Raw genomic sequence first — 20,199 nt, 5'->3', positions numbered from 1 at the left:
TTGCTTATTTAACACACATTACAAAGTTATATAACTTTGTAATGTGGTTAAATACCCGGTCTGGCCCCCTTCCCCCACTTTCCGACCCCCGACCCCCCACCCCGGAAGTTAAAGAATATATACATTACCTATTACGGTCGTCACGGTCCTCTTCTCTGGTGTCGGGTGATGTCAGAGCTGGGGGCGGTCCGGGTCTTCTTCCTCCTTGGCGTCTTCATTGAGAGTGAATGGGAGAGAAAAGGCTGCTGGTGCACATGCGCACCAGCAGCCTTTTCATTGGCTGGAGCGCATCACATGGCTTCCAGCTTGCTCAGCCCTGATTGGCTGAGCTTGCTGGAAGCCATGTGATGCGCTCCAGCCAATGAAAAGGCTGCCGGTGCGCAAGCGCGCTGGCAGCCTTTTCTCTCTCATGGACCCGGAAGAAGGAGACATCGCTGGACGGCGGAGGCAGGTGACGGTGAGGCGGACGGCGGGCGAATGGAGTGGCGATCGTCACCGGAGGAATGGTGAGTATGGTGTCTGTGTGTGTCTGTGTTTTTTTTTTTGGGGGGGGTCCCGCCGGAGTTGTCCTTTAAGTGCTACTACTGTGTATAATCTTGCCGCTACATAGACATATGTTGATATGTCTAAGGCAATGTTCACACAAATTGTTGTTTTTAGATTATTTTAAAATTGTGTGTTATTCTTCAAAATACCTTTGATCAATAAAAAAAAACAATCTGGGCGATATATTACCTTTAAAGTGACTGTACCACCAGGCCCAGGCTGAAACACTGGAGACGGGCCGACCCACCCTTAGTGGGAGGAAACCCCAGCCCCTCCATGACGTGACTCCACTAGAATCAATAGAACCCTGTCATAGAGGGGCTAGGGTTTCTTCCCACTAAGGATGAGTCGGCCCGCCTCCAGTGCTTCAGCCTGGGCCTGGTGGTACAGTCACTTTTAAGTGATCCCCTGACAATGTAACATCACACAGGATTTATTTAGAGGGGTACGCCTCTTGATAAATCCCTGTGAATCTGAGGTTGCCCACAAATTTACGCTCCTTACTTTGCGAGCTTGGTACAGATCACCCAAAAATTGCTAAATTTTGCGACTAATTGGCACAAAAAAAAAAAAATCCTCCCTTTTCTATTGAATTGAAAACACTGCATGGTTTACACAGCGCTACTTTACAGTGATAATTATATTGACCGTCAAAAAGGGACATAAGTTATTTTGGATGTGGTACGTGTTTTTTATGTGCAGATTTCAGATGTATTATGGGACATGATTTAATGCAATAACATCAAATTATGCAACATTTCCTAGCAAAGTTTGGATTTGCATAAAGTGCATAGAAAATCCAAATGAAACTTAAAAATGTGCTATGAAAAAAGGCAAAAGGTTGAAGGTTGAAAATTTGCAAAACAAGCATCTTTGTGAACCTCTAAATGCAAAATGTGACCATAACCTCTGGAACTATGTGATCAGGCACTTGGTTAAAGGGGAACTCTCCAAGGCAGAAGAGGTTTTCTCTGAGGATTTGCTACAGCTCTGATCATTTCCTGACATGGACAGAGAACACTGTGTCAGACTGAAGAGAATACACCACTTCCTGCAGGACATACAGCAGCTAATAAGTACTGGAAGACTTGAGATTTTTAAACAAAAGTAATTTACAAATCTATATAACCTGTATAATCAACATCAAATGATTAAAAAAAACAACTATTTTTTATAATTCTTATAATATATTCATAATATTTATAACATATTCATGTGTGTCACTATAAATTAGAAAATGGATTTCATTTACCTGTTCTGAGGTAAAGATGATCAGTTTGGGGACAGCAGCCATGCCTTTGGTTTTGACATCAGGGAAATACTTGTACCTAGCAGCCATGATACTGTACATGTTGGATATCGCTCCTCCTAATAAAAGGATATAGAAACAGAAGCGATTAGAAGGCATATAAAAAAATGTGTGCAAATATTAATGTTAATTCCATGACATAAGATTTTGGTCAATTTGCCACAGTATTGTCAAAGGTGTAATATATTGGAAGTCACTGTTGCTTTAGTAAAGCCCTTGTAGAGCAAAGACCCAGCTAAGGTTGGCTCCTTAACACCGTCCATATGGTAGAGTAAACTTTCACATAAGTATATCATTCCACAAACACTACAATATTACAATACAGGGAGAGACACCTCGACCAAATGTTCAAGCTCCAATGCTCTCCTACAAGTGCCAGACCTAACTTTAAACCTGCCTTAGAGGCATTAAACATGACTACTATGGACCTATTGAGGAGTGGGACCAGATACTGAATTATTTCTTGATTATATACTGATGCATACAGATTTATACATAAGCACAATACTAGATATATAACCCTCTATGCAGAAGAGCTCCCCTTAGTGGCGGCTACATGGAGACAGAATTATTATTAAGTCAAGTTGGGGATTGGATCCATGCACATCCAGGCTCTCTGGCTTTAGGATAGCAGCTGTGGTATATCTTAAAGAGTGGTTCTATTCTTATTTTAGCTATTTTCTTGACACTGTACAGTAAACCATAGGGTATATCATATTGTACAGCAGCTTTATTCTTTTTTTCCAAACATATTTTTATTGTTTAAGATTTATGTACATGAAGATACATTATAGACAGCAGTACCATACAATCAGAACCAAATGTACTTTTTTAGCCCCAAACCTAAAGGGTTACATAGTAGCAGTATACAATATCTAAACAACAGAAAATCCTATGACCAATCACTGCCCACCCAAGAAAACCTGCCCCCCCACTCTTTTTCCTCCCCTCCTGCAACCCAATTCTTATAGTAATCTCACAAGTTTCTAATTGGGAAGATGCAAAGCACCTAGAGAATCTCCCACAGCTGCTTCAAGATACCATTTATTGTTCCTAAATGGTGTTACCACTGACTTTATTTCCACCGACTCTAAAAAACAATAAACTTTAATTTCTTAAAGATTGATTGGGCCTTGCTTTTACATTGAAATTTTACGGGGAAATTAAACCAATTAAGCCATATGTGGCATAGTGTATTATTTTAAATTGTTACTCCCGCCATTGTTCACAAATGACAGCAGCCCGGACTGCCGACCCCCCTCTCAGTATCTGTTTGCTCAGGTTAGGCAAAGGCAATTTCTCCTCCCAGTACTGAAACAAAGAGGAAACCATGCCCTTCGTAAAGGCATTTCTTAGGGTTATATTAAGGAATGCCAATGAATGAGTAGGGTTAGGGTGCACAGAAAGATTTATCTGACAGATTTTGGAAGCCAAAGCCAGGAATGGATTTAAAAACAGAATAGATCCCAGTCTTTCCTTTATGACCTGATCCCTGTTTATAGTCTGTTCCTGGTTTTGGCTTCAAAGATCTGTCAGATAAATCTCTCTGTGTAAACGCACCATTAGAGGTAGAAACACATACCGAAAGGGGATTAGATATCAATTCCATCCGCAGGTCCCGTAACCTAGAAGTCAGAAAGCCCTTAATCTGACCTTAGGCTAAGAAGTGCCCTGGCCCCAATCCGTAAGCTGTTTGGACCTCCTGGAAGGACATTAGCTTTATTTTTTCATAGAATAATTTGGCATTTGTTGGATCCATTCAAGTAATGAATTAGATAACAGGAAATTTACATAGAAACATAGAAAGAAGAAATATTCTAATAAAAGTTGACATAACCTGCACTGAACCCTGTCACTCATCCCTTTTTTACAGTTTTTGGGCTGCGTTGACTCACTGTTACTTATTTTACCCTTTTCCTGTTAGCCTTTTAGCCTCCATTATATTAGCAGTACATTCTCCGCTTCAGAGCGTTCTCGTCCGCTGTTCAGATAGAAAATAAACTCCCAATTACTCTGAATGCAGTAAAGTCGCTCGGGAAACTTACCAGGTGAAAAAATGCCATCTCCATCCTTTCCATTCCAGCCAATGATTTCCCTCATTTTCCGCAGTGTTATTTGTTCCATCAGGACAAAAACTGGAGCAATTTCATATGTAAACCTTCATAAAGCAAATATGTATGTATTAGGCAAAGCGAGATCTATATCATTTAATAGAAACGGCTTGTACGAGCAAACAAAATTGGTTCTGAGGAATTGGAATAGTCGGTGATGCGTCAGAGAAGAGGAACGTGAATATGGAACCCAAACAGGAAGGGACTTGTCGCCTGCAAGGGTTACAGTTACATACACAGGAACAACACGAACCTAATTAAAAATATCGAATGCAGTTTTAAAAATCCAAATGTAATTATTTATGTCGGACCCACCGTCCCGCAACCCCCAAGGACAACTTTGTTTTTACAATACAGCGAGGTCAATATCTGTCAGGAGTAATTATAGATGATGACTTTTTTTTAATTACCCATGACAAAAACAAAAAGATGTTCATCCAGCCGAAATGTCTGTGTAATGGAGGAAGAGGGGGCCGTGAGTAGCCTCCTGTCATGTACCACTTTCCAGTGATGGAGGGGGGGGGGGGGGGGTCTCATGGATCTAATGGGATCGAGCTGTACAGTACTTTTACAACCCTTCATTAACAGGAAGGTGAAAAATCAATACCAGGGAGCAATACCTTAATGTAGATTTATAGTCAAGAGTATTAAGGGACTAGAAAAGTCACAAAAAGGCAGTGATGGATGTAGAGTGTGTACAACCCCTGGAAAAAGTGATGGAACTTAGAGGGTAAGCATTAGAGATGATCATCAAATGCCGAACCCGAGTGTGCATCATTTGATTAGAGTAAACCTTGATCACACTCGGGTTCATCCAAACCAAAGTGCACCGCATTTGATTACCGGTGGCTGAAGAAGTTGGATGCAGCCCTAGGGAGTCCTGGAAAACACAGATACAGCCTCTGGCCTATGACTGTATGCATGTTTCCCAGGCAGCCTTAGGGCTGCATCCAACTTCTTCAGCCACCGGTAATCAAATGCGATGCACCCTGGTTAGGATGAACCCGAGCGTGATCAAGGTTTGCTCATCTCTTTTAAGTACCAAGCTTTTTTTTAACTTCATAGCAAATTCACAAATTATATATCGGATACAAGGACATGCTTAATAGCTGAATGGTCTGGCTTCATGAAACATCCCTCAAACCAATTCATGACATTTGTTTTTTTCAGATCAAGTAGAGAAAAAAATATGGAATCACTCAATGTTAAGGATTATATATAGATAGATATACATATAAAGTATAGAAATATTAAACAGGGTTTTTGGGGTAAAATTATTGATGGCCTATTCCCAGAATAAGCCATGAATAGCTGAGTGCCATAGTCCCGACACCTGATCAGTAAATGGACACTGCATTGCAGTAAGCTGGCACCACTGCTGCCAAGGCTTCTGGCACCTATACAGTGTTAACTTCCAGCGATGTGGCCTGCCTGAACAGCTGACCGCGAGGGTGCCAGGAATAGACACAGACTAGCTATTAATGGCCTATTCTGTAAATATGCCATCAATTTTTTAACCCCTTAAAACCCCTTTAGAGGGGTTGAACCAGTAATAGTATAAATGTATTATCTCTTGGGTTTGACCTCCAGCAATTAAAAAAAAAAAAAAAAAAAAAAAGCTCCCCATCTTCCCCCAGAGTAGGCTGGTGTGGCAACCTCTTCATTCACTGCAGGGATTGTATTTGGTTAGCGCTGTCAGTGAAGAGCAGCAAAAAGAATGTTGACCACATAAGTGCATTACCATTCACAATGGCTACTTTGGGACCACATGAGATCACTGGGAGTCCCAGCAGAACCCCAGCAATCACACATTTATTACCTATCCTGTAAGTATGTGAGAAATGCCATTAGTGGTCTGATCCCTTTATTAGGGTATTTGTTGGTCCTCCTCAGGTTCTTATAAAACCTGAATTCTTTAAGGCTTGGACTTATGATAAACAATATTCTACATCAAGCTGCTTCCTATATCTTAAAGAACGGATGACAGATCAGCTTTGAAGATGAACCATTTTTTTAAATTCCACCATAATTCTTGCACTTGGACTGAGATGAGGACTGCGTGCTGACGTGCTATTGAGTTGATAACCTTTCCAGGAGAAAAGCTTTAATGCTCTTTGGTAAGATGCATAATCGTTCTGAAAAATGACTTCATTATCACCAAATCTATTTTCTATTCATGGAATAAGAATACGTGTTCCCTGAATCCCTAAGACCAGTACATTGACTATTGAGCCAATGCTCACCATCTTCCCAGGACCTTTACCTCAAATGCAACCTCACATCATAAATGGACAATTGTGATTGTTTTCTTCAGACCTCACTCATCAAGTCTTCTTGGCCAACAAAGACTGATGTTTCATCATTTGATACTACTTTCATCCAATCCTCCATACTCCATGATCACTTCTTTTTAGTAAAACTGTAACCTTGTTTCTTCTGTCTTGATTGTTTTTCCTTTGATATTATTCCCATTTATACTTGCTTCATATTTTACCATCCGCTGGACTGGGAACAACCAATATCTTGTGCCACACTCTGTGTTGGATTTTTATCTTGAGTTTTTAAATTATTTCCACTGTTTCAATTAAGGTTTGGTGGTTCTAGCACTATAGTGTTCCCATTCCTGCAGAGCATGTGAAACCACCTCTGGATCCACAGGCAAAAAAAGAATACAGAAGAGACTTCCAGCTCCATTCACGCCTTATTGGATTCCTGGTGGCTGGTGTTTTTCCTAGCTGCATTTCAGCAGTGATTTTTTTTGCTTACATGCATATATTAGGGATGTGAGGATGATATATACACCACAGAAGTAATACAAAGCTCTGATTAAAAGAGTGAGTACTTTGGCCATTTTAAACTTTTGATATGTTGCTGCCCTGGCTGAGAACATAACAAACATGCTATTCTTACCTTTCTGGGCTTCCCTGGTGTCCTCCTATGGCATTTCCGGGTCCCCTACTGAACAATCCCCCCTCCACTTCCGAGGAAGACTCATCTTGGCAGTGACAGCCCGCTCAACTAATCACTGGCCACGGCGCTGTCCCGTCCTGTCCCGTCAGTAATGGGCTGAGTAGGCTGTCACTGCCAAGGCGAGTCCATCTCGGAAGTGAAGGTGGGATTGTTCAATGGGGCAAAGGAGATGCCGTAGGACAAAGATGGGTAACTTTGGCCCTCAAGCTGTTGAAAAAATACAATTATCATCATCATGCTTGGACAGTCAAAGCTTTGGCTGTCCAGGAATGATGAGAACTGCACTTTTGCAAATGCTGGAGGGCCAAAGGTTCCCCATCCCTGCTGTAGAAGGGAGCGTGGAAAGGTAAAGATAGCATGTTTATTATGTTCTTTTCTTGGGAAGCAACATCCTGTATCACAATGCTTTAAAATGGCCAGAGTACTCATGTAAGGGCAGTGGGTTTTTAAAACTGACTAGTGCTGCTTGTAGAGAGAGTCCAATAAAGCTTGAAATTCTATGGAGTTTTAACAACTTGTTGGGGCCATGTTTTCTTTCAGTGAGCTGAGCCCTCAACTCGGTAAGGTTTTTCCCTTTTAGCTGCAGACTAATTTACAATATTACGCTCGTGCTGGGATATTTTTTAGGAATGAAAATTACAAGCTAATTCCATATTTTTTCTCTATTTGATCTTGGAAAACCTATGCCATTAACAATGTTTTACTATAAATACTGTATGTTTTATGGAGCCATCTTTCTGCAACAGCAAAATCCACCATTAGGCTGTGTTCACACTGCGTAAAACTACTCTCGCCGCAGAACTACGGCCGGGACATAGCTTCATTTTGAATGGGATCCCGGCCGGAACGTACACACATCGTATACGCTCCGGCCGGGAGCCCATGCGGCGCCGGAAAAAACTGACAGGTCAGTTCACACAGTGAAGAGAGCGGCTCCGGCCGCTTGCTTCACTGTGTGCTATGGGAAGCTCTGATGCGGGAGCACGCTGATGCGCCCGAATCAGAGCTCCGCGGCCGTAAAGATCATCCGGCCAGTACTTAAATACCGCCCGGAATGATCCGGGTTAAGACCGACCGTTCCCTGACCCAGCCGGGGTCACGGAACGGCCGGTTGTTCACGTAATGTGAACATAGCCTTAGGCTATGTTCACACTGCGTATGAATCCATCCGTAGTGCGAACCGCAAATATACACACGTAGTTTTGAGGTTGATGCGTTCGCTTGACAGTATACGATATACGCCCGCACAATGCACACTACGTATGAGCTTACGGCCGGATCGTATACGGCGCCGTGAAAAATGAACAAGACCATTGTTTGAGGACGGAAATGTTGAAACTCACGGCCGTGGATTTCCATGCCGTATTTCCCGTATGAAGTACTTATTTCAGCCAAATTGAACTTGATTTTTCGATCCAAAAGGTTCTGTGTGGTTTACGGGGCTGGGCGAAGATTTCCAAGTAAATGACCTGCCTCAGATCGCTTCGAAACAAGCTAGGGAAGCATAACTGTACTACGGGCGTATGTTCGCGGTTCGTACGCATCCGGGCGCATGTCTATTTTTCCCACGCCCGTAGTTTCAGCCGCACATGTACGGCGGCGTACGAACTACGGACGGAATCATACGCAGTGTGAACATAGCCTTAAAGTATATTAAAGAAAGGGAAAGCTTTATAAGAACTTCCATTTATTTTCTGTCCCAGCTGCAGGTATACTGTACATGTATGAACTTTCTCTAATTTTCTGTGATGGATCTTTTAACAATAAACAGATTGGTGCTGGCAGGTATATTCCTTTCTTATCCAGGCTGTACAGAAATCAATACCCTATTTAATCACTAACAGATGTATTGTTTGAATGACTGCACTGACTCCGGTTTTCAGCATTTGCAAATTACTATATAGTTTCCTTCTATGCATGTACATTACATGCACAATTACAATTTACAGATACATTTACAATGTTCATAATATAATTCCAGAATCTAAATACTAATACCCCTATTTTCCTACATGCTGTTCTCGGCACATCAGTAACAGCCTCACACTGCAAGAATAAATCTTGTTCTTCTTTTTTTCTCTATAATTTTTTAAGTATTATTGGTGGACAGCGCCCCCAAGGCAGGTCTTACAGTCTGTTCAGCCCCCTCTCCCTGCCTCCAGTGCTGTAATCCACCCCCGTGGAATACAAATGCATGGCAAGCTCCTCCTTATGTCTTAGTGGTGATGTATCTGGATTGCCCCCCTCTCAGCAACATCACAGGGCAGGGTGGGAATAAAAGGGCTGGACCGAGGCAGAGGGAGGGGCTTAATGGATGGTAAGCCCCACCTAGTGACACTATGACACTATCCACCAATAATAAAAAAAAAAAAAGCCTTTCTATATAGAAAAACAAAGAAGGACATTTATAAAAAAGTATTTTTGCAATGCACTTGAGAGGGAGGCTGTAAGTGATGGTAACAGGGAAAAATGAGGGTGACAGTATCACTTAAATTTCTTGAGGTATAAATAATGAACATTCTTATTATAGCCAATTTCCTTTATATAGTCTTACCATTAAACTGAACTACAGCTTTTGATATGCCATGAGGTCAGTGGAGGTCCAGATGCTGGGAACTCCATCGCACATAGGGTCATCATCTGACTTTAGCTGTGAATTGCATCGCTTGGCTCTCCTCAAAATGGTTTTGGGCTTTATTACCTTCCTATGAGCCCATACACTTCCTATGAGCCCCTATGAGCCCATACACTGCCTCTTGGAAGATTAGCCAAGTAGATAAATGTGTGTGTTTCTTCCCCATCTTTTTCGGCAATCATGGGGAAATTACTACTTGCACCACTTTCAATGAAAACATGGACGTTCTTCCAAGAGTAGAATCAAAAACCAATCCTCAGGTTGGATGTAATATTGCATCTCACCTGCGGGCTGAGCTGCAGTACTAGACAAAACCCATGTACAGGTGTGAAGTTGTTCAGCCATATGTTTCTAGTCTTGTACATCTACTGTAAATCAGTTCTGTTAGGCTACTGTATTTTTTGTGTATTCTAAGCCCTGTATATATACCAGAGATGTTAAACTCAGGCCCTCCAGCTGTTACAAAACTACAATTCCCATCATGCTTGGAGAGCTAAAGCATTGGCTGTCCAGGCATGCTGGGAATTACAGTTTTTGAACAGCAGGAGGGTCTGTGTATAACACCACTGTTATACACTATGTGCACATGATGGGAAATGTAAAATTGGACAATGAAATTGGTAGTCATTAAACTGCTTGAGAGGAATTCAGGTAACTTACATGTTTGTATTTGCTGTTGAAGTCAACCATTCCCCGGCCAATCCGATCATATCCAATCCAGTCGACAGCTGGTTGAAGAAACGAGGATGACCTGGAAATGGAGCAATGCAGTCATGGTCAAATCTAGATACTTGAATTTTCATATGTTTTTAGGGGTTCTGTACTTATCACAATTGATGCCATTTTCTACAGGCTGGTGTACACCAATATGTGGCTAGTGGTTGTCTGACCAATGCTAGCCTCATCAGTCACAAGAATGAACAGGTTGTTGTGCCCAATGAAGCACTACACTCCTTCAGCTGTCACTGGAGACACAATACCACCATTATTTATATGCTGTATCTTGTATTGTGGCTCAGCTCCATTTACTTAAATGTGACCAAGCTACAATACCAGGCAGAGCACATGAACACCGCCAAAGGGACTCAAGCACTGAAATAACATTGTACTATGTAATTTTACTTACTACACAAATGCATCTATTTTTTTATTTCATTTTATGCCCCCGTTGCACAATATACCCATTACTGTCAAGTATAAAGCAAAGGTCACAATGGGTCAAGATTAAACTAAGATCTTTGCCTTGGGTGGCATCATCCTCTCTCTCTCTCTCTCTCTTTTTATATATATATATATATATATATATATATATATATATATATATATATATATATACTGTATTATACAAAAGCAGCACTCTAAAGTAGTCATGTAAGTTGGGTTCAGGCAGCGTTACCCTTGATCACAGGTCCCAATTTATAAAAATAAAAAAGTCTGCAGCACTCCATAGGTCAAAAAGACGTGAAGAATTAATTCCATCCAAAAAGGTGACGACTACGTTTCAGCTCCCTTGCAAAGCGTAACGTAGCTGTCACCTATTTGGATGGAATGAATTTTTCCCAACTTTCTGACTTATGGAGTGCTGCAGACTATATATATATATATATATATATATATATATATATATATATATATATGTATCTCACCAACATGTTTTACGATGACACAGAAGAAGAAGAAGAAGGTCATATTCTACAAGTTGTACAATGTCGGAAAAGTTTGATATTTATTGGGGAGAGTAAGCTGTAATGTAATGGAAAGACCTGGCATCTGTGCCCATAAAATATATTTGGCAAAGGAAAAAAAAATTCCATGAAATGCAAAGCACTAAAAGAAAACCCAATCAGGCCGTATACTGCTCCATGAATCTGATGGCTGGGTCATGAACAGCTTGTGCAATATTAACAGCAACCTAATCTGCCTTGCCCAATATGTCTGCCACTAAAAAAAAAAAAAAAACAACTCAAGCTCGTCTCTTTGAAAAGCTTGGGGGTTATTAATGCTAATGACAGAAGAGATTACCGAGGAGCGTGTAGTCGAGGGGCCGCCATTAGCTGAAAGGGAATGGCTTCTATTAGCTGCACATTCAGATTACAGTCAATGGTGTGAGGAGAGAAACATGGTGCCGCTCCGAGTACATCACATCCATATAGACCTTGACACTCATCATATGGGAGCAGTAAGGTCGTGTCCCGGCTTATATAAATACACCTGGATGACAGAGATCACACTATTTATCTGAACATCTGCCTCGATTATTGTGTTTGCTTATAGCAGGTGCACGCCGACTATTGTTCTCCTGTGCAACCACACCTAGACATCTACACGCCAAGCACAGGCCTTGTATATAGCTAACAATGAGGCAGCATGGATGGCCTTTTATGTTTCCCTCTGTTGTCTCCAGCTTTAATAAAACTTTTGGTACATACACAGCCGAGCTGTCACAGCCACCTGCTGCGGGAGCGAGGATGAGAGATACAGCTACTTTATACAGATTCTCAATGCCTCCAGAATTTCTAAAAGTTTACATTTCTGTTCGTAAGAAATGCGTCACCGAAGACAATGGGGAGGATTTACTAAATCTGTCTATTTACCGATAATATAAACTTAGACTAGACAGGCTAAGAACACACCAGATTGAGGAATTTAGACAGATTTAGCCTGTCTGTTCTAAGTTTACATTAGTCATTTGGATCAGAATCTTGGCATGTGATAAAGCACTTTGAGCCGCCCCTCTTTTTTTGTCCTTTTGACAAAGCCATATCCATTGATGGATACAAAGTATCTAAAACACATAATAAATACAGTGTAAGGGATGGACAATGGGTTTTTGTTGCTGTATTCTAGAACATAGTTCAATAGTAAATCTGCCCCAATGTCTTTAATCTTAGAGCAGCTCCATTCCACCAAAGCCAGACGATATGGGCAACCTGTATAAACACAGGGAAGGGGCCACTGTTATTCTAAATGCCGCCCATTGTTTATTAGCTTGCATGGCCGACCTAATATGTTTCATCTCACAAATAATGGAGGGATATTTAGGGTATTAGGGATTACTGTATGATAAATTATTATAGGACGACCAGCCTTCAATCTGGGGGGACCAACCACTGCCACCCCCGTGATCTCGCTAACCGACCCCGAAGTTCCAGCAAAATAGAGCCGAAAAGAGGTGAATGCAGTTTTTGTCTCTCTTTGGCCAGCACAATAGAAAATGAATGGAGCTGTGGCACACGCATGCCTAACTGTACATTCAAGAAGTATTCCACACTAAACTAAGGCTAAATCTGAGGCCTAACTAAGCTTGGACACAACTACTATCTGCTTGTCCATGTGACTTATGCCTAATTCTAAAAAGATGCTGTGATATATAGGCGTGATATATGGGCAATCTTCCTTCTCCTTAAACAGGTAAATCAGGAGGCTGATCTGGAATCAAGGACCACTAACCTACCTGTTACTGAGCAAGAAAGGCCATCTTTCCTGAGCAAGAGTAAGGGCCTTATTACATGGAGCGATAATCTGGCCCAATTAGGCCGATTTGGCAGATTATCGCTCTGTGTAATAAAGAAAATGATCAGCCAAAGAAACGATCATTGGCTGAGATGGTGTTTCCCGTCTCGGTCAGTGATTGACTGAGCAGCCTGTCACTGCAGAAGCGGGTAACTGCAGAAGCGGGTGTAGAAGCTTCCACGGTGGCTCCTGACACAAGTGAGAAGCTAGAAGGACATTGGGGGTGTGGAGAGGTAATAAAAAAAAAAAGTATTTTCTATATAAAACAAGGGCTGCATGACATATATACAGCCCTTGCGGCACAATAGTAAAGCCGTGTAATAGGCTCTGTCAGTGAGCGTTGATCTAGCAAAATCCAAAATGTCGGGCCTTTAGAATATCCAATGACCTCTAAGGCTGAAAAAAAATAACAATTTTGGAGGAAAGTCCTACTACCAGCCCAGCAAGGTAAAATGGACCAAGGAAGGTTCCATCATGGTGGTTGAAATACCATGTGTATTCCTTCTTAGAGGGGTTATCCCAAAAAAGAATACGGTATAACAAGCTGATTCATGGGGGTCTGACTGCTGGAGTCCCACCGATCCCAAAAACTAAGGAAAATGGGAGAGAAGCATGTGTACAGCCAATGCATTTAGTCTCTATGCAGCTTCTAAACATTGCCAAATGCTTTTGTTAGATCGTGTTGCCCAGGGCTTACTAAAATTGTTGAGCTCATTATTTGGCAATGTTCACAAGCCATACAGAAAATGAATGGACCGCTGCACTCCATTCATTCTGAGGACCTTTCTTCTCTGTTCTCTGGATAAGTAGGGGTCTGATGCGACAACTTTTTATCCCCTATCCACTGGATAACGTTTGTTATTGGGTACACCTCTTTACAGGGGTGGTCCAGCGCTACAAAAACATGGCCACTTTCCCCCCTACTGTTGTTTCCAGTTCAGGTGTGGTTTGCAATTAAGCTCCATTTAATTCAATGGAACTGAGTTTTTCAAAACCCCACCCAAACTGGAGACAACAGTAGGGGGAAAGTGGCCATGTTTTTGTAGCACTGGATAACCCCTTTAAGGTCCAGGATCTATTCTTGGAAGGTTTTACTATGTTCTCTCCATGCTTGTGAACATTTCCTCATACAATCCCCATACAGCTTAAGAAATAGAGATTGTAAGGTGTAGAGATGTGGGGTGCTACACAATATAATAAACTTGAACTAAATAAGCAAATGTAATGGGGCATGTCTGTCCCTTCGAGCCTCTTGTGGGAAACCTTCCAGAAAACAGAGCTATGCATTGAACTCCCTGCAGCAGTAATCCTATAGTTAAGCAGTTTTAGACCAAGAAACACCTAATGCGCATCTAATACCTTTATATTTCATCTGTCAAAAACAAACAAAAAAAAACCTCATCAGGAATTGCATCCAGTTTGTAAACACATTTGGGTTTTACGACCATTTTGATTCCTTTAAGGAACGTTAAGCATGCAATGATTTGTCATTTTGAACTTGGCGTATTAAAACTCTTCTTGTTAAGATTTAGACGGCACATTACGTGAATAGCTTCATCTGATTATCCATAAAGAGGGATAATGAACACGGAGCTGTCTCTTCACAATGAGAGTCTATGCTTCACATACCACCGAGAATCTATACACCCAGGCCCCCGGTGTACAGGAAGTGCAATCTATTCACATGTGCCGCTCTTTAACCTAATGAGATGTTTCCCTTGGCATACCTTAAGTTTGTTTTTTATGTGAATTACACTCTATTTAGTAAAGTGTTACCAATGGAAAGACCTGCTGTGTCTAAAGAACATGTATTACAATTAAGTATAGATCACTTATAGAAACATTTCTAAGTAGACTCAGCAGATGTTCCGGGACATTGGCTCAGAAGACCAGACTACACCCCCAATGGCCAAATTGTGTATTTCCATTGTAAATTGCCAGCATAGCCATCTTGTCCTCCCTTCTAACCATCTTGTCCTTACTGCTGAGACCCACCGATCAAGAGAACAGGCAGGGAGAAGCGCATGATGGTGCATCTCATTCCTGATCTTGAAGCAATCTCTGTCTAAAGATGATCAGAAAAACGTAGGTTCTATAGAACTCGAACCTTGTCAAACCTTCCGCATTTGATACCCGGTGCCTTCCTAGTCCGTAGGGAAGGAGGAGACAGCCCGAGTACTGCCTGGAATTCTGGGATTCAGGCTAAGTAATAGGCTGAATCCTGGAATTCCAGGCGGTACCAAGGCTGTCTCCTCCTTCCCCACGGATCGGGAAGGCATCGGGAATCAAATGTTCGAGTTCTATAGAACCTAAGATTTTCCGATGTTCAAACATCTCTATTTCTGTACTCTATAAGTTTAGAGAAGAGAGATAGGGAAGTGCACCAAGCTGCCGCACATGTCTCTCTGCTTGTTTTCCTGATCACTGGATTTCCAGCAATGAGAACCCGACCAACCAAAACTTTGGCGTGTCCCTGTGACATCATAGAAGAACTTGGTCCGACAGCATCCAGTAGTGAAGCAGTGGGGGATATTTATTCAAGCAACATACACCGTAGCAACGTTTCAACCCATAGGGTCTTTCTCCAGCCAGACTTGAGAAAGACCCTATAGGGATGAAACATTGCCACTATGTATGTTGATACATTGGTCTCTGATTGGGATTGGAGAACTTCTGACTTGTGTCCCAAATCTAATACTGCAAGAAGCATTCTGGCTATTGACCAGGTGCTGACATTTCTATTTTATGGTGTGTCCCCGTGACATGTCATTTTTTCTTTTATTATGACAGGTACGCTCTTAACTGTCCAAAATACACAACAATAATAATGATCATAACGCTGAATGTCATTTAGTATGAAGCCTTAAATCTACATTATTATTCTATGTTTTCTCCATATCCATTGTATAGTCCATATGCCACTTCTATATTACATAAAGTACTATGCAAAAGTTTTGGACAGGTGTGAAAAAAATGCTTCAAAGTAAGACGCCTCCCATCAGGAAGACATCTAATTGGCTCCATATCTTTATTCTGCGGGAGGAGAATGACCCTGAACATACAGTCAATGTCATTAAAATACCTGCATTGGTGAAATAGGACTATCGAGCACCACTGTGCATGATAGTTATTTATCTGACATATGTCCATTTTGAATAGGCTTTCGAGGATCTGTTCTCCTCACACCTAAATGTATACCTTGTGAGAAGAGCTCCAATGCTGCCATCTCCAGTAAAAAACCCAGCACCATAGATTTACATTGCGCTCACGTTGGAGATACAGCAGGGAGCTCTTCTAATAAAGTATGGAGCAAGGAGAATATGCCTTCGGAAACCTCTTCTGGAGCCAAACTTAAAATGGATGAATGTTTGAAAAGAAGAACAAGGAGTCGTGGAAGTGATGCTATGCCCTCCTCATTATACCTATAAGAAATGGTGCTGTTCTAAAGAGCGGTCACACTTAATATTAATTTGATTTAGATTATTTTTTGGTTATTCACTTTGCATTTCGTTAACTGGTAAAAATAAACTATTAACACTTCTATATTGGAAGGCGTTCTTACTTAACCACACCTGCCTAAAACTTTTGCACAGTACTGTAAGTCAATATGGTCACTGGAGCTTACATGGAAGTTACTCTAATACTTACTCTATTAGAGTAAGTATACTCTGATACTTAATGTAAGATTGGTGTTTTATTAATTACTGTGTATAAAGATAGACAGCAGCCATATTGAGGTGTAACAGTCCATGAAGGTGACCTACCTGTCCTAACTCCATACTTCAAAGTATCTCTGCAGTCCACCAGGATCTGCTCAAGGGACTCCGGGTTGTCAGACAGCTCCAGGTTGAAACCTTCTATTCCTTCCAGAAGCTGGTGTGGATGGTGAAAGTCTAGGACTTTGGTGGATCTATCAAAGGTTTTCCTTACGTAGTTCAGGAGAATGTCAACCACCTCCAGAAGAAACTGCATGGTGGGTTCTTCTCCATTCTTGGCAGGCAGTAAATCTGCAGAACAAACAAGCTATTATCAGGCCGGCCTTAAAAGCCGAAGATGGATCACCCAGTGGCGGATGTCAGCTAGGCACAAGGATCTTTATATATGACTTGGGCTAGGAGAATACAAATCGTCTGCACAAAATACTAAGTGCGCTATCACACATCACCCTGACAGCGGTGGCCATTGCTCATTTGGAATTAGCCATATTTCTTTGCCTAATCTCCTCTTGCTACTAGTCATCTCTATGTTACTGTGATTAAGTATTTAAGCATTATACAGACATTTTAGGCTTATAAAGCAGCAGAATTTTTTTTAGCATAACGGCTTCAAGGAAATGGATACAAAATGCACAGTGTCATAATATTTCCCAATAGAATATTTTACATAAATGGCATTGGCTATCAGTATTATGAGCCTATAAGGAGTCATAGCTACCTATCATACCTGTCAGGTAATGTACTGGTCGGAAAATCTGTCAGTACTGTGGTTATTATAGTAGCAAGAAGCAGTATTGTGTTCAGCAAATAAAGGATATTCTTTGTATCATGAAAAGTTATACGTTCCCCTTTAAATTTTTCAATTAATTTTCACTATTAAGATCTCTGCTTCCTGGAATGATCACTGGATCAAAAAGGAGTCATGGTTTATTAGCTGAAACCATAACACATTAATTGAGTAAGAAGACAACTTCTCCCATCATAAAATCAATGACGTGTTCAGCTGCCTAATAACAAAGATATCCGTTTTACAACTTATATCACGTCATTCACCAATAGAATTAAAAATCAACTCGGAATTATAACAAAGTATCAGAGTTGAATGATTGAAACGTAAACATTTCGAACTTTAGAAGCCTGAAAATGTGTAAAAATATCAAACGGAACATTTAAATTTTAAAATACTTCTAATAAACAAATATTCTACATGTCCATTCTACATTTTAAATCTACATTTCACAAAGACAAGAAAGATTTACTTAAAGTTGAAATTCTTAATTCATTTTACATTCAAAAAGTTGAATTACTTAAAGGCGCAATGTTTAATTCATTGTACATTCAAAAAGTTGAATTACTTAAAGTGGAAATGTTTAATTCATTGTACATTCAAAAAGTTAAATTACTTTAAGTTTTAATATTTACATAACATGCTTATTCAAAAACTTGGCTTTTACTATTGTGGAACTTTACCGGCTAAAGAGTTGAAGAAGAGTTAAGAGTCTCACCTCTGGCATATAGGTTGGAGAAGTCGGTCTCGGTCCGTTTGAATCTAGATTCTTTCTCGATATTCTCACAGACCAGGAGGTTTTTAGATGATTGTCTCTCCTTGAAGGAACTCACAATTCTGCTCTTGTCTTCCAAGCTGTTATTCCTCTGCAGGAAACCTACATCATTACAAACAGAGCAAGTCACGGGCAGGCTCTTGTCATCCCTCAGCATGGTGACAATGGATGCAAGTTCTGGCTTTGGAACAGATGATCAAATGTGAGGTTACCCTGCAAACTCCTAACCCGGGCCTGTGCAAAGTGCTATTTATGGGATGATCAGACTATAGGAGGCCGATCTACAAATGACATCAGTCGACATTTAAAAAAAATGAATCCAGTCATGCAAAGGACAAATGCATCTCCATCATTTGGTGCAGAGGTAAATTCTTATTAAGTTGATCAGACAGATTCCACTTCAGTAATCAGCCACCGGGAAGTGGTTCGGGATGAGTCGATGCTATTACAGCCTGCAGGCAAGGTTTATGGACTGAGCAGACAGATAGAGGGGGCAGCCATGTGTGATTAATAGCCAGACCACTTTCGCTCACCCTCCTGTTGCTGCCTCCTAAAGAAAGGACAATAAAATCCTTATCTTTTCCCATAACTGCCTCCATAACAGGCACTCATTTGTTATACATTGCAGAAGGGTAAATTAATATTTGGGACATGGCCGATTAGGGACATAGTGGAATTGGAATCCTCATTGAGGTTGTGGGTCATATGTTTTCCAGTCGATACTGGCATTAAAGGACAGAGCCATGGTAAATGACATGTAATTAATGGCAATGCCTCCTATTATCTGGTTGATAGGGGAGAAGCCATTATTTCATTTCGGAATTACTATTCTAAGCAGCGGTTTTAGCGAATGAATTAAAGATTGTAGGCACCATGGACAATTGAGATTATACCTTCCTCAAGTTGTGTCTTCACTACGCTCTACCTGTCCTTTGTCTCTGTAGGTTTTTGAAGGACAATGTATACTGACTTGGGTAAAGCGGTCAAATAAGACATAAGCAAAAAGAGAAAACACTACAGAACTAATAGCATAGCACTAGAGATGAGCACAACTCGAGCATGCTGGGGTCTGTCTGAGCCGGAGCGTTCGGCATTTGAATACCGGTGGCTGAAGAAGTTAAGAGGTCACGTTAAATGTTATGTAATATCAATCAGGACTTGTTTGCTTTCTCCATCCTCTTTCCATGGTTTCTTACACCCAAAAGTAAAGTAATGATGGAACCAACTTTCTCCATGGGTCCTATAACAGATGCCAGGGGTATATATGTCCTTATATTGGGACCATCCATTGAACATCCAGTTATTGCTCAGTACTTACACAGTGTAAAAATATTTTGGGTCTCAATGGACCAAATCCAAGGCTTATTAAAGGGGTTGGCCACTTTATAGTAAAATAGTTCAGTGTACAGTATTAGTAAGTGTACTCACTGCACTTACTGACAGCAGCTCCCTGTGTACCTCATAGAGCTAAAATCAGACTCCCCTCCTCCAGCCTGTGCTGCCCTGCTCTGTGGTGAGTCTGTCCATAAGATGGCTGACATGGAAGAACATGTGACCATGCCCCTCCCCCTGTGTCCTTAATAGGCATATACAGGCTCAGTGGTGGACAATGGGGGACAGGGCATGGTCACATGCTCCTTCATGTTTAGCCATCTTATGGACAGACTCACCACGGAGCAGGACAGCACAGCCTGGAGGAAGGGTGTCTGATAATAGCTCTATAGCTCTGATAAGAGATATTTCTGTATCTTTTCCACCTCTTTTCGGCATTGAGCAGAAATTGATTTGCAAAACAAAATTTTAAAGAGGAAAATTTCCTCATCATTTCCCACTGTGT

General features: G+C 41.1%; 1 protein-coding gene across 3 annotated transcripts in view; it reads right to left on the bottom strand.

Annotated features, from left to right (window-relative positions):
• GAD1 (glutamate decarboxylase 1) overlaps nucleotides 1-20,199 on the bottom strand; it is a 60,291-nt gene that overhangs the window by 14,416 nt on the left and 25,676 nt on the right. For all 3 annotated transcript variants that reach the window (XM_069982891.1, XM_069982893.1, XM_069982892.1), the window contains 5 exons: nucleotides 18,306-18,464; nucleotides 16,849-17,091; nucleotides 10,232-10,322; nucleotides 3,901-4,013; nucleotides 1,799-1,914 (listed from right to left, as the gene is read on the bottom strand). In XM_069982891.1, the coding sequence (XP_069838992.1) occupies nucleotides 1,799-1,914; nucleotides 3,901-4,013; nucleotides 10,232-10,322; nucleotides 16,849-17,091; nucleotides 18,306-18,464 (722 nt within the window). The remainder of the gene's footprint in view (nucleotides 1-1,798; nucleotides 1,915-3,900; nucleotides 4,014-10,231; nucleotides 10,323-16,848; nucleotides 17,092-18,305; nucleotides 18,465-20,199) is intronic.

This window comes from Dendropsophus ebraccatus, chromosome 9, assembly GCF_027789765.1.
Source record: "Dendropsophus ebraccatus isolate aDenEbr1 chromosome 9, aDenEbr1.pat, whole genome shotgun sequence".
In the NCBI taxonomy this organism is placed as follows: domain Eukaryota; kingdom Metazoa; phylum Chordata; class Amphibia; order Anura; family Hylidae; genus Dendropsophus; species Dendropsophus ebraccatus.
This window is presented reverse-complemented; position numbering and strand designations above follow the sequence as displayed.